Raw genomic sequence first — 14,292 nt, forward strand, 5'->3', positions numbered from 1 at the left:
GTCAATCAGTGTAAAATTTGTTTTGCCGTCGGTGCTAACTTCCCTCAGGAATGCCCTCTGCCATCAAACGCGGGTACTTATTGAAGCGCCCTCGTAGGCATGTGTGCAGTACCTATGTTGGTCTATGTAAGGAAAGTGCAATATTAAAAAGTGGATTCTTGGTAAACTATCATACTTGAGCAACAAGAATGAGAGAGAAGGAGATTGCGCGTTCCAAATTCTCCATGTCGTAAGAGTCCCTAAATAAACAAACAAAATGAAGGGGAATCACTTGTTTGTGAAGAAGAAGAGTAGGCGAAAGCATTGAAAACAACCAAACACAAGAAATTATACGCACACACATATACTTTCTAGCCACGGCGTTCTCCGCATAAAAACACAAACAAACTGCATTTAGAGGCTTTATATTCATTTGTGCTTTAACAATTTAAGACGCGGCACTTCGTTTGCATTAGTTTGTTTGGTTTGTTTGACTTAATTTTCACAAACATGCAATTTTTCCTACTTTTGTTTGTTTGTTCCTTTGTTTTGTATTGCGAAGTGAGCTGACGTCAGAGTAAAGTAACTCTTTCTTAATGTCGCCACCTTCAGTACTCAATTCGCCTTGCTTGAGTAACTTGGCTGTCACGTCACCGGAGACGCGGCAGCAGAATTTTTCCCATTTCACATGAAGACGGCTCCCTGCGCCAGAATAGAGTTGCTATACTAGACAACAGTGAGGAAATAACCAAGAGTAAAAGTACTGCAGTAAGTCTAAACCGCCCCCAATATACTTAAGAGAAAAAAATTCGAACAGTCTTGTAAACAATTTAGCAAAGTTATTGGGTGCAAACAATTTTCATGTTGTTTCTGTTATGAAAGGCAACATACATGTTATGAAAGGCAACAATAATTTCGATTTGCTTAAGAAAGAGTACTACACGTATCAGCTCAAAAGCAGTAAAGGCCTTATAGTAATTTTGAAAGGAGTTGAGCATAATTTAGATCCGTCCGAAATAAAGGGGGCACTTGAAGAAGCGGGATTCGAAATAAAGACCATATTTAATATAAAAAACCGGAACAAAGTTCCGCAACCAATGTTTCGTATAGAACTTGAGTCATCAGCAAAATTGTTAAAAAAAGGCGAAGTGCATCCTATTTACAACCTGCGTTATCTACTGCATCGTAAAATTTCAATAGAAGAACCACTAAAACGTAAGAGTCCCGTACAATGTACAAACTGCCAGGAATTTGGCCACACTCGTAGCTACTGTAATTTACCAAGCGTGTGTGTGATATGCGGTGACTTACACTCCACATCTACGTGTAACAAACCAAAACAAGATGCAAGTATTAAAAAATGTAGCAATTGTGGAGAAAACCACACTGCTAATTATCGGGGCTTTCCTGTATTTTTATCAATAAAACAAAAAGAATTGCTACCAAATAGCAAACCTGTCCCACCTACAACAGTAACAAATCTAAATTCTTCTAGTCGCCAACCAATAGCACAACCACAATACCAATCATATGCAAACGTCCTGAAAACCAACCCAAATGTGGAAGCAAATAATATGAATAATTGCGGTATAGAATCTATGCTTCAAACACTCGTGCAAACTCTTAATCAATTTATGGTTGGAATGCAAAGCATGATACAGGATCTGATTAGAAATCAAACCATTTTAATGCAAACTCTTTTAAATAAACCATAATGTACAGAATCAAAATTTGTCATTGGAACGCAAACGGTCTCACCAAGCACAAGCTCGAAGTCTATAATTTTCTATTATCAAATAACATTGACATTATGCTTATATCTGAAACTCATCTTACAGATAAAAATTATTTTAGAATTCCGGAATATCTTTTCTATGATACAAAACATCCTAGAAACATGGCTCGTGGTGGCACAGCGATATTAATAAAAAAACGTCTAAAGCACAGTATACTAGAGGAGTTTAATGAAGAATACCTTCAGTCCACTATTATTCAACTGCAAGAATTTTCCAGTACAATGACTATCGCAGCTGTGTACTGCCCTCCTTCTCAAATTATAACCGAACAACAGTTCAAAGATTTTTTTGCCAAGCTTGGGCCAAAGTTTATGGCTGCAGGGGACTTCAATGCCAAGCACCACTATTGGGGCTCTAGACTGGTCACACCTAGAGGGAGACAACTTTTTAGTTGTATACTAAGATCAAAACTTGATGTTGTATCTACAGGACAGCCAACATATTGGCCATCTGACCGCCAGAAGATGCCTGACCTGATTGACTTTGGTATTATAAAGGGTATTGATCGCAAGATTGTAACAGCGTCCTCATCCCTGGAATTGTCCTCCGACCATTCTCCGTCCATTATAACCATGGAAGGTAGTCCTTGCACCAGAACAGCGGGTAATCAGCTCCCCCATCCCAATCTCATAAACTGGCTTAAATATAAGAAATATATTAGCACTCATATAAAAACCAATGTTTCTTTAAAGAATGATATTGATATCGATAGGCAGATATATACATTGACTGAACTAATGCATGGAGCCACTAGGGCAGCAGTGGCCACAAATAATAAAAGTCGTGTTAACTCTCAGCGAAACATTGATGAGACTATAGAAGATTTAGTTAAAAAGAAACGAGAGCTGAGAAGGTCTTGGCAACAATATCGTTCTCCAAAATACAAGAAACTGTTGTATAAATACACAGTTAAGTTGCGTTGCGCCCTTAAAAAAGAAAAGGAGAGGCATCTTCATGATTTCCTTTCTAATCTTACTCCGACGGACCAAACAGATTACGCATTGTGGAAGGCCACAAAAAATATAAATCGGCCCATACAGTACGAATCACCAATTCGGCTAGGAAATGGTAATTGGGCACGTACGGATTCTGAAAAAGGGTGTGTATTTGCTGAACATCTGCAATCTGTCTTCACTCCCAATCAATCTTCTGCAACTACTTGTTTACCACTAGACATATTGCAACCACCAAAAAAGCCAATAAAGTTTAAAAAAAATAACATAGTCTCAGTTATTAATCAACTTAAGCCTAAAAAATCACCCCAAAAATGCTAAAAGAGCTTCCCAATATTGCCGTTCTTCATATCAGGCACATATTTAACGCCATCTCTCGTACTGCCTACTACCCAAAAACTTGGAAATTATCTCAAATCATTATGATTGGTAAACCTGGGAAAGACTTAAGCCAAGCATCCTCATATCGGCCAATTAGTCTATTGTCCATACTTTCAAAGCTATTTGAAAAGTTGCTCTTGCAGAAAATAATGCCCTTTATTCAAGATAACAATATTATTCCTCAACACCAATTTGGATTCAGAGCAAAACATAGTACAACTGAGCAAGTTCATCGCATTGTGTCATTTATACGAAAGTCTTTTGAGAATAAACAGTACTGCTCTGCACTGTTCTTAGACCTAGCACAAGCATTCGATAAGGTATAGCACCGCGGCCTAATTCACAAAATTACTAGTTTACTGCCTACGAATGTACACCTCTTGCTGCAAAACTATATCACCAATAGAGAATTTGTTGTAAAGCAAAAAGATTTTTTCTCTCGGCATTGTAGAATAGACGCTGGAGTTCCACAAGGCAGCGTTCTGGGCCCTATTTTATATGTATTATACACATCTGATATGCCAACGACGAGCCAAACAATGACATCAACATTTGCCGATGATACTGCAATACTTTGCACTCACACAGACCCAAAAGTAGCAACGTCTATATTACAAAGGCATATACTTGAAACAGAAGTATGGCTTAAAAACTGGAGAATAAAGGTTAATGAAACCAAATGCGTGCATATTACTTTTACTCTAAGAAAAGAAACTTGCCCTGCAGTTACAATAAATGGTCAGAATATACCACAGCAAAACGAAATAAAATATCTCGGAATTCACTTAGATAGAAGACTCACATGGCGGAATCATATTGAAAAGAAAGTGTCGAATATCAAGCTTAAAATGAAAAGCCTACATTGGATGCTTAATTCGAAATCAGCATTACCTCTAGAATACAAAGTGCTACTATATAAAGCCATGCTAAAACCAATATGGACATATGGTATAGAAATGTGGGGAACGGCTACGCCCTCAAATATCGAAAAACTTCAGAGAGTGCAATCTAAAGCCTTGCGGATAATCACGGGAGCTCCATGGTATATAAAGAATGCTAACATTCACAGAGATATTTGCATACCTCGTGTAGCCGATGAAATAGTACGGTTGAGCAAAAAATACCTACAAAAGCTAGAAGACCATCCCAATAAACTAGCGCGAAATCTACTTTTAGATGAAGGTCACACACGATTGAAAAAAAGAGACATCTTCAAGTCTGCACTATCTTAATGATCTCATCTCACACGAGAGTCCGTCCACAACTTCAACCAACCACATCTATCACATTCGCAAAAAAAAAAAAAAAAAAAAAAAACAACATCATTTTCACAATCGACATGAGGGACAACGGAAGCTCTAAGGGAGACTGGAAACTAGGCCTTTCCGGCTCCCAGCTACGAAGAATCGGAGACTGGAAACCCGTCCTTTCCAGCTCCCAACTATGAAGAATTAGAGATTCACAACCGATTTAATCATATATGTAAATATATATTCATTTGAGCAAATAATTCGTTTCTTAGCACTGGCAAGGAAACATATTACTCTAGTATATAAGATTTGTAAACTTATTGTTAGTTTCTTATACAAGAAAGATTCAATAAATAAAGAAAAATGGAAAAAAAAAAAGTTCACATGGCTGACGTTGATTTTTTTGTGTGGTATATCACCAACCCAATAACAGTTTTTCCGCTGTGATGATCTCTGTTACGTCAACAAATCAGCTGATTCTTTCAAAATTCGCTCAAAGCCGGTTAACGGTCTAATGTTGGTAACACCTTATATATTCTTCCTCGTAGTTATTCGACATATCACAACGTATTTGCACTTCATTATATATTTGCTTTGGAATAATGTTTTTGAAATTTATTACAGACGAATTATAAATAGTGGGCTAATAAAGGTTCCGGATTTGCGGCATATTCCACCTGCCAACATTTTACAAATGATGTAAGTGTAAATGGCCATATGAATACATACCATATGTGTAAATATGAATAATTTTTTTAATTTTAAATATAAATAAGATGAATAACTTTTGTTTATTAAGAAATATGTTGCCCTTTAAACATTTTCCAAATTATTTTCAGTGATCTCGACAACAATCAAATAACTCGAATCGATAAGAATTCCATCAACCTCAAGACTGATCAACTGTAAGTAATGCATCCTTAAATATCTGCACAAAGTTCCAATTTCGTGCACCTCAATGAATTTATGAAATTAAATTTTTTTTTTTAGAATTTTAGCAAATAACGATATACGTTATATTGATGATTCCGCCTTCTTTGGCTCACAAATTGCAAAACTGTAAGTATTTCCCACACAAAATGAAAATTTATGCAAATTAAGAAAAAGAAAAATAATTTTTAAATCGTACTAAAAACATCATTTTATGATTTTTTGCTTCACGGAAAAAAAAATTGCACCAGCGAAACTTGTTTTAGTGATTTCGAAGACTTCTTATAGGGATTTTCAGGTAGATAAATTCTTTGTGGTGAGATTGGATAGTCAACCGCAACGCGTACAGTGTCAAAGACAGGTGTGAGCGAGTCAGTCTTTTTAGAGTTGAAGGGTTTTAAGTTAATTAGCTGCATCTACCACTGCAAAGAAGAATCGGTAATGTAAAGTGCGTAGGGACAACCAAACAAACGCTCTATGCATTCGTCTCAAAAGTCTCACTATGTCGCAGCCAAAGGATGGTCTCCACTTTTTTAATTTAGAGCGAACCAGTGAGGTGAATCATAGTTTCAAGGCGTAAGGTTCACTCAAATCTGAGCTAAATCGATAAATAAAAGCAAGCTTTGCTAAAAAAAAAATAAAAGTAACTTTGCTATAGAGATGTTTGGGTGGCCTTGAAAGAGGGATTCATGCACAAAAATCACACCGATATCGGAAATTTCACACACGGTGCTTTGCCGAGAACCACAGATGTAATAGGGAGTAGGGAAAATTGAACGAGATTTACTGAAAGGGACATGATGTTGCACCTTCTTCTGCGCTACTTAAAAGTGTTGATGTAAAAAAAAAATATATATATAGCATTGATACATATACTTAGTCTTGCCATAAATTCTGTGACAGAAAAAGCTCCGTTATTTTTGCTTTTGTTCGTATGACAATACATTCTCATAAATTATTCACAGTTTCGTAGCGAATTTCGCTTGTTAACAATGAAGTGAGGAGCTAAGGAAAATCGCATTGGAGTGATTTTGTGAGTCAGATTTACGAATTGCTGAAGAAACTTAATATTTCAAGACTGTTTGTTTACTACTCGATCAATCGATTTTCCAATTGTCTGAAGTGACAGACAGAAAAAGAAGTGGTCCTCCCCGCGTAACTTAAACCAGTGCAGCTACAAAAGTCGTTCAAGAAAGAATTCGCAGAAAGCAGAAAATAATGTCCAGGGAAATGAATATATCGACCAGATCCATCCTAAAACTAATTAGAGATGATCTCCTCTTGAAAGCCTTCCGTCGCTCAACTAGTCATATTTTGACAACGCACTTGAGAAAAATTAGACTCGACAGATGCAAGCAGCTTCTTTGGTGGTACGCGATCAACGGTCATGAAAATATTCTTTTCACAGATGAGAAAACTTCCACGACGAAGAAGTTTTTAATAAGAGAAACTATAAAATCTATGCTAAAACTTCTCAAGACGCAAAAAATATTGTTTCAAGGGTTCAGCGTGGCCACCATCCAGCCTCCGAAATGGTTTGGTGTGGAGTACCTTGTCAAGACTTTACACCTCTTCATTTCTGCGAAAAAGTGGTTAAGACCGTGACAAAAGTGTACCAGGAGAATGTCTTAGAAGGCATGGTGCAGCAGTTGAGCAGTACTATTTTCAATGGAGAATTTTGGATCTTCCAAGCAAGAATCCGCTATAGCTCATAAGACAAAAACCACCTAGTACTGGCTAAAAAACAATACTCCTGGGTTATTAGCCACAGAAGATTTGCCATCTGTAAGTCCAGATCTGAATCCATTGGACTACAGGTGGTAGTCAGAATTGGAGAGCCTGGCCTGTTAAAGAGCTCACAGAAATTTGGACAGTCTCAAACAATCTTTGGTTCGAGCAGCGGCCTCCATACCCGTGGGAACCGTGCGTGCTGCAATGGCTGAATGGTCTAATCCTTATTGTAAGGCAAATGGTGACCATTTCGAAAGAACATTTATAAATGTTTTTTTTTTTTTAATATTTACATAATTGAATAAAATTAACTTCATTAAAAAAAGGACAATAATTTCACATCCATAGCGAACTTAACTTGTAACAGAACTTATGTATATATATAAGATCCTCTAACTCCTAGTTGGAGCATAGGACGTTGACGATTTGTTAGCACATTGTGTTTTAGGCAAGTAGGTCGCTAGCCTTCCTACCTTAGCTTGGTGATAGTTGAACTTTCCGCACCTCCAAGAAGATGCTTGTCTGTTTTGGTTCGTGAGTGGTATTTCCCCATTTACTCTGCATGATGCCAAATCGTCCCCGATCCGCCGCATGGGGACGCCTCTGATGGGAGACAGACAACTCCACATGGAAAATATATCATTGAGCGGCAGAAAATTTACTACACCGGTGTCCGTGTTGCTGCTGAAAAATTTCAAAAGGTCGATAGAAAACAAAATTACTTAACCCATATGCACAAGGTGGCGCAAAATAAATTTTCCAGTTTGGGTATTGAATAAATTAAAACAAAATTATTTTGAGTGATGAAAATATTTATTTTGACCTTCAAGGGCTCGATTACAAATCGTTTTGTTTACTGCGGCTGTCTAGTTCACAAGTGCCAAATATGAATTTAAATAGGATCCCCTAACTCCTAGTTGAAGCATAGGGTCTCGACAACTCCTCTTCGTCATCGAACATGGTTTTGTGCAAAGACTCCAAGTTCATTCTAAGTCTTATTCTAAGACATCATTTCAACCTCCGCGCCAGTTGGTTCGTGCTCTGCTTATATTTCGTCCTGTCTGTTGAAATGGGTTCCATCACAGCGCCTGTTTGGCGGGTGTGACCGATCCATTGTCATTTGCTTCTGCGAATTTCAGTCGCCACGTCGGATTGATTAGTCTTCCCCAGTAATTCGGTGTTAGATATAGTTCGAGGTCAGAAAAATCGCATTATACGGCGCTAGCAGCGATTAATGAACGTTTGGAGGCGCCTTGTGATCATTGCGGCGACCTTCCACGGCCTACAGCCATGGACAGAAGAACACGTCAAGAATCCATTGCAACTCGGCAACCTTCATCCATAACCGATGCTGATGGTCTTTCCACTGTTCTCCTCAAAAATTGCTTTTCGCTTACAAAGTCATTAACGTTAATTTTTAATAAATCGCTCTCTGCTGCATCATTTCTATAGGATTGGAAAATAACTCTCATAACTCAAATCTTTAAAACTGGGATTAAAAATTACGAAACTATTTGAGATTGTTTTTAAGACAAAGCTGGTTTCTGTGGCTCTGTCTAGCCTCATAAGCCCGAATCAACATGGCTTTACTAGCGGAAGGTCTGCGGTTTCAAACCTTTCAATTTTTTCTGAAAACTGTATGGAAAGCTTTAAGGCTGACTGCCAACTACACTGACTTTCAGAAAACTTTTAATAGGGTCTCTCATATAATTTTTCTAAGTGAATTAGCGTAGTTCGGATTCCATTCCACCTTCCTAACTTGGATAGCAGCTTATTTATCTCGTAGGATTTGCTCAGTAGTACTGGAAAACACAATTTCCCGTGCATCGAGGATCATATCGTTTGGTGTTCCTCAAGGTAATATTCTAGGCGCGCTTCTCTTTATAATTTTTATTAATAATTTCGTATAAGTTCATGTTTTCACTTCTCGAAGTTTCTCCTTTACGCTGATGATCTTAAAATTTACTCCACCATAGGCGGCCGCTGTAGCCGAATGGGTTGGTGCGTGATTACCATTCGGAATTCACAGAGAGAACGTTGGTTCGAATCTCGGTGAAACCAAAATTAATAAAAATATTTTTCTAATAGCGGTCGCCCCTCGGTAGTCAATGGCAAACCTCCGAGTGTATTTCTGCTCTGAAAAAGCTCCTCATAAAAATATCTGCCGTTCGGAGTCGGCTTAAAACTGTAGGTCCCTCCATTTGTGGAACAACATCAAGACGCACACCACAAATAGGAGGAGGAGCTCGGCCAAACACCTAACAGAAGTGTACGCGCTAATTATATATATATACTATATATACAGGGTGGCTGATGAATTTTGCTACATTAAGAAACTCAAATAACTTTTTTTTTAGTGTATGGAATTCATTTATTTTTTTTTCAAGTTGAAGGTCATTAAATTTTATTAATTGTAGCTTAACTAGTTTTAAAAATAATTGAATTTAAATGCCCCCCATGCTCGTTGACACAAGTGCGGCATCTTAGTAAAAAGTTGTTCATTGCTGCTTTGAGAGTTGCGACAGGAATAGCCGCAATTGTTGCCCGAATGGATTGTTTTAGTTCATCCAAATTTGTTGGCTTTGTTTTATAAACTTCTTGTTTACATAAACCCCACAAGAAAAAGTCAGGTGCAGTAAGGTCAGGCGACCTGGGGGGCCAACGAAATTCGGAGTTTCTTGAAATCAGTTTATTGGGAAATTTTCGTCGCAACTCTGTCATAACAGTCTGGGCTATGTGAGACGTTGCCCCATCTTTTTGAAACCACACAGAGTCGAAAGGAATTCTCTTTCGGCGTAGTTCTGGATAGAAAAATTCTTTCAGCATTTTCAAATAACGGTCTCCAGTAACCGTAACGTTGAGACCATTTTCTTCAAAAAAATAAGGCCCGACAATACAGAGTGAAGAAATCGCACACCACATGTCACGCAAAGAGGATGCAATTCCGTCTCGTGGAGTATCTGTGGGTTAGAAGTACTCCATATTCGACAATTTTGTTTGCTCACATTGCCGTTTAAATTGAAATGGGCCTCATCAGACATGAAAAGGCAGTTTAACATGTTTTGGTCTTCTTCCACCATTTGCAGGATCTTCTGGCAAAATTCCAAGCGAATCGGCAAGTCTGCTGAATTCAGTTTGTTAACCATTTGAATTTTGTAGGGAAATAAGTCTAAATCTTTGTGCATTATTGTTTGCAAAGACTGTCGGCTGACACCAAGTTGAGCAGATAAGCTTCTTGTTGAAACCCTTGGATTGCTTTGTATAGCTGCAGCTACAGCAGCGATCGCTTCCTCCGTCCGAACTGGTGGGTTTCGATGATAAGGCCTTCTTGCGACTGTTCCTTGCTCAGCAAAATTATTCACCAGTCTCATTATGGTCCATCTGCTCGGGGGATCGCCGCCAAACATCCGCCTGTACTCTCTCTGTACCAAAACTACGGACTCCAGTGCGTGATAGCGGCGGACTATCCAAATTCTTGTTTGTGTGTCCCAGTTATCCATTTTAATAAATTTTAAAGATCAATCTGCAAATTAAAACAAAAATGGAACAGATAACTTAAAAAGGAAAAAAGTTATTCAATTTTTTTTTGGTAGCGGCTTTCATCAGCCACCCTGTATATATCGAGGATTGAATATTTAGTTTTATTGCAATCTGACATAGGCAGAATTTATTTTTGATGCGGAATTTATCATATTTGAATACGGAGAAAGGCTTTCAGGTAGTTGTTTTCAAGAAAATCAAATATTATAGACTATACCCATAATATTTCGTGGTCTAAACTGAAAACTGTAGACCAAATTAAAGATCTGGGAGTATTTTTCTACTCTAAACTCACATTTGTACACATTTCTTAGATCCTTATACTCTCAAAAAGTTGTACATAGGATTTTTCGACGTCCCGTATCTTACAAAATTTGCGTTACGGCCGCTGAACTTTTCAGAGCCTTTGCCTCCATATGATTCTCAAGGTTAACTTTTGAATTAATAATAACTTCACCACCCAAGAGAAGAACACTTTTTTCGTGAAATGAACGTAGAGCGCACATATACTGGGTTGCCCATATTCGACGGACCCATGTGTTTTTTTTTTTTAATTAAAGAAAAACACAATTTTTTTGATGTTGACGATAATAATCATTTTATTTGCTTCAAGTAGATTTGTTGATATCACTGAATATGATATCTCTCAATGGCGACATCAAACGACGAGGAAACAATTTCTTCAAAAAATCGGTTGTGGTGCGAGCTGTGTGTGGTGGAGCGCCGTCTTGTTGAAACCAGAACTGCCTCGTACGCTTTCGACGAATAATTGGCATCATATCGCGATAACGCTCCTGATTGACGGTAACAGCTTGACCATCTTCACGTTCGAAGAAAAACGGCCCAATAATCGTTTTCGCACTAACGCCGCACCAAAAAGTGACTTTTTCGTCGTAAAGAGGTACCTCTTGAATCTCGTGAGGATTTTCAGTGGCGTAAATGCGGCAATTTAGCTTGTTTACCGACCTATTCCATAAGAAATGACCCTCCTCGGACATGATGATTTTCTTCCAAAATTGCTCGTCATCTTCAGCCATTTCGATGACTCTTTGGGCCCATTCCTATCGACGAAGCTTGTCCGCAGGCAACAATCTTTGCGTCAATTGAATCTTATACGAGAATAAATGCAAATCTATGCGCATAATTCGTTGTAAAGTGGTCCGAGCAATGCCCAACTGCTGAGAACGGCGATTTTGGAACGTCCTTGGAGACGTCTCAACACTGGCCCGTACAAGAGCAATATTCTCATCCGATCGCCTTGGTCGGTTTTGATTTGACCTCTTTGGATTAGAAAGAGCATCACCAGTCAAAAACCTTTCGTACAAACGTTTATTAGTGTTCTTAGAAGGCGCACTTTTCACATTATTTCATTTTTTATACGCACGTTGAGTTTTCACAATTCAATGTCAAAGATTCAGGGTTGCCAGATGGGTCCGTCGAATATGGGCAACCGTGTATAAGACAAAATTGAATCCAAATGAAAGCAGCGTATTGCGAATTGGATCGAATGAAATACGTATATAAAAAATTAGGAGTGTAAGGGTTAGTAAATTTGGAACTATTTCCCCTCACAAACACTAATATCGAGTAAGCTTTCGAAATATGATGACTTATTTGCCTACGAAATGAAAAGTTACTTGAAGAAATAATGCCAAGATCTTTAATTTCGTCCAAACTTTGCAACAAAGAATGGGAAACGTTGCCAAATGTTGTGAGCTCTCGTATACGTGACGCTAAATCACTTTTTGATGTTTTGAAGAAAGCCGAGAACTTATAAGCCACAGTTCCTAGGCGGCAATGCCATTTTGAAGCTCAAATGCGTGAACTGCTGCCGAAATTTTGGAAAAGTTTTAAATCATCAGCATAGATCAAACGAACCATCCCATTTAGGAATGACTTGATCCAATTTTGGAAAATAAAAAAACAATCGAATTTTACTATCTAACAATGCTGTGAAACGTTTTCAATACCGTTTATGCACAATAAATAATAAATGGTAGAGCGCCTAGGATGGACCCCAGAGGTACTTCTATTTCTATTTCACCAAAACCAGAGACGCTGCTATTTAATTTGTTTCTTTGAGTACTTTCGTTTAGATAGGAATTGAGCCACTTTAATTCTTTAACTCTTATTCCATAAATTTTTAGTTTCTCTGACAGTATTTCACTATCGTTTCGAAGGTTCTTTTAAAGTCTAAAAATACAGCCATAATTTTAGTTTGCCTTGCAATATTTTCCCATTCGTTTATTGGGTACGAGGGTCGTTTGAAAAGTCCGTGTAAAGTCAAAGAGATGGCACTAATGACTCGTATCGAGGTTAGGTTTAGTTAGTAGCATCTCTTAGTAGAACACACGCCAAATTTCAGCCAGATCGGTCTATTTCTTTGTATTTGGCATTCGTTTGAATCGACGAGGTCGAGTGATTTTCCTTTCCATCAAAACGACCCACTAGCTCAGTTGGCAAAATTAATGGAGATATGATTCCAACTTTTTTCACATCCCCCTTATACTCCAGACGTGGCTCCCTCAGATCCCTCGGACTACTATTTGTTCCCCAATTTGAAAAAATGGCTGGAGGGAAAAAATTTGTATTCAAACGCGGGGATGATTACAGACCCAAATGAATGGTTATTTTTCAGGCTTGGGAAAATCGTATTATTCGGAAGAGAACAACGAACTAGAACAGCTTTGAACGAAGTGTTTATGTAAGCCAAAAATGAGGCTGTGTGGAAAAATTAGAAAAGTTTTACGCCAAACAATTAATTAGTTTTTTATTTTTGCATGGACATTTCAAACGACCATCGTAGTATGCGCCGGTTTTGTATGATTTTTTCTTTCTGAAACTTGGTTGGTATTTCGAGAGGTTTATTTTTTTCGATAATTATAGTTCCAGTAGTTCTTTGATAACTTTTCCTAGCAATTTTTCAAAGATTTTTAAGCTATTGATTGGCTTGAATTTCTCGCATCATAAGAAATATGCAGTCCAACATGCAAACAAACTAAAAGCGCAAGACTCAGTCGTATATGTATGCATATATGTATATGTGTAAGCTTAGTAGGAGGTCTAAAATACACAAAACCCAAAGTTCTAGTTAGAAATTCATACCGCAATATATCTATGTAAAGACATACATACATACATACGCTTACATATTTATCTGACCTGAATTACTTGTTGGTGATATGTAAGGATATAGGTAAATGCATTTACTCTCTTTGTACGAGTATCTACTACATACAAAGATTTCACTAATTGGAAACGTAATCATACAAATTTCTGATTTGTTCAAGAAGAAGGGAAACTTCCAAAAGTGGATACTCGTATATGTAGAAAAAATACAGTATTTCTTTTTTGCGGTAATATTCGTGCTGTACGGGTAAGATTAAATCATATACCAAATACTTTCAACAAAATGCACTGCTAATAAAAAAACTTCCAGCTTTGGTAAAGAATGTAATGAAAATTAAGAGAGAATTGCAGCTCACAAATCATTTTACGCTTGCTTAAACAAACTATTCTTATTAATATTTGGTTATTTGAATAGCATTTCATTAATATATCACTTGGATTTCAGCATTTTAAGACAGAATCGTAATCTGCGGGAGGTTCATCCAACTGCGTTCAACGGAATAAGCATGCATGAGTTGTAAGTATATAATTTTACATACTATAGAATATTAAATTACGCATACGATACTTGTTGGTAGTAGTAAATATCCTATTATATTATTA

General features: G+C 37.5%; 1 protein-coding gene across 2 annotated transcripts in view; it reads left to right on the top strand.

The window, feature by feature from the left end:
* The window catches only part of LOC128867451 (lutropin-choriogonadotropic hormone receptor), a 77,011-nt gene that overhangs the window by 35,730 nt on the left and 26,989 nt on the right, over window positions 1-14,292 (top strand). For both annotated transcript variants that reach the window (XM_054108656.1, XM_054108663.1), the window contains exons 5-8: window positions 4,984-5,058; window positions 5,199-5,264; window positions 5,350-5,418; window positions 14,135-14,206. In XM_054108656.1, coding sequence (XP_053964631.1) covers window positions 4,984-5,058; window positions 5,199-5,264; window positions 5,350-5,418; window positions 14,135-14,206 — 282 coding nt within the window. The remainder of the gene's footprint in view (window positions 1-4,983; window positions 5,059-5,198; window positions 5,265-5,349; window positions 5,419-14,134; window positions 14,207-14,292) is intronic.

This window comes from Anastrepha ludens, chromosome 2 (genome assembly GCF_028408465.1).
Source record: "Anastrepha ludens isolate Willacy chromosome 2, idAnaLude1.1, whole genome shotgun sequence".
In the NCBI taxonomy this organism is placed as follows: Eukaryota; Metazoa; Arthropoda; class Insecta; order Diptera; family Tephritidae; genus Anastrepha; species Anastrepha ludens.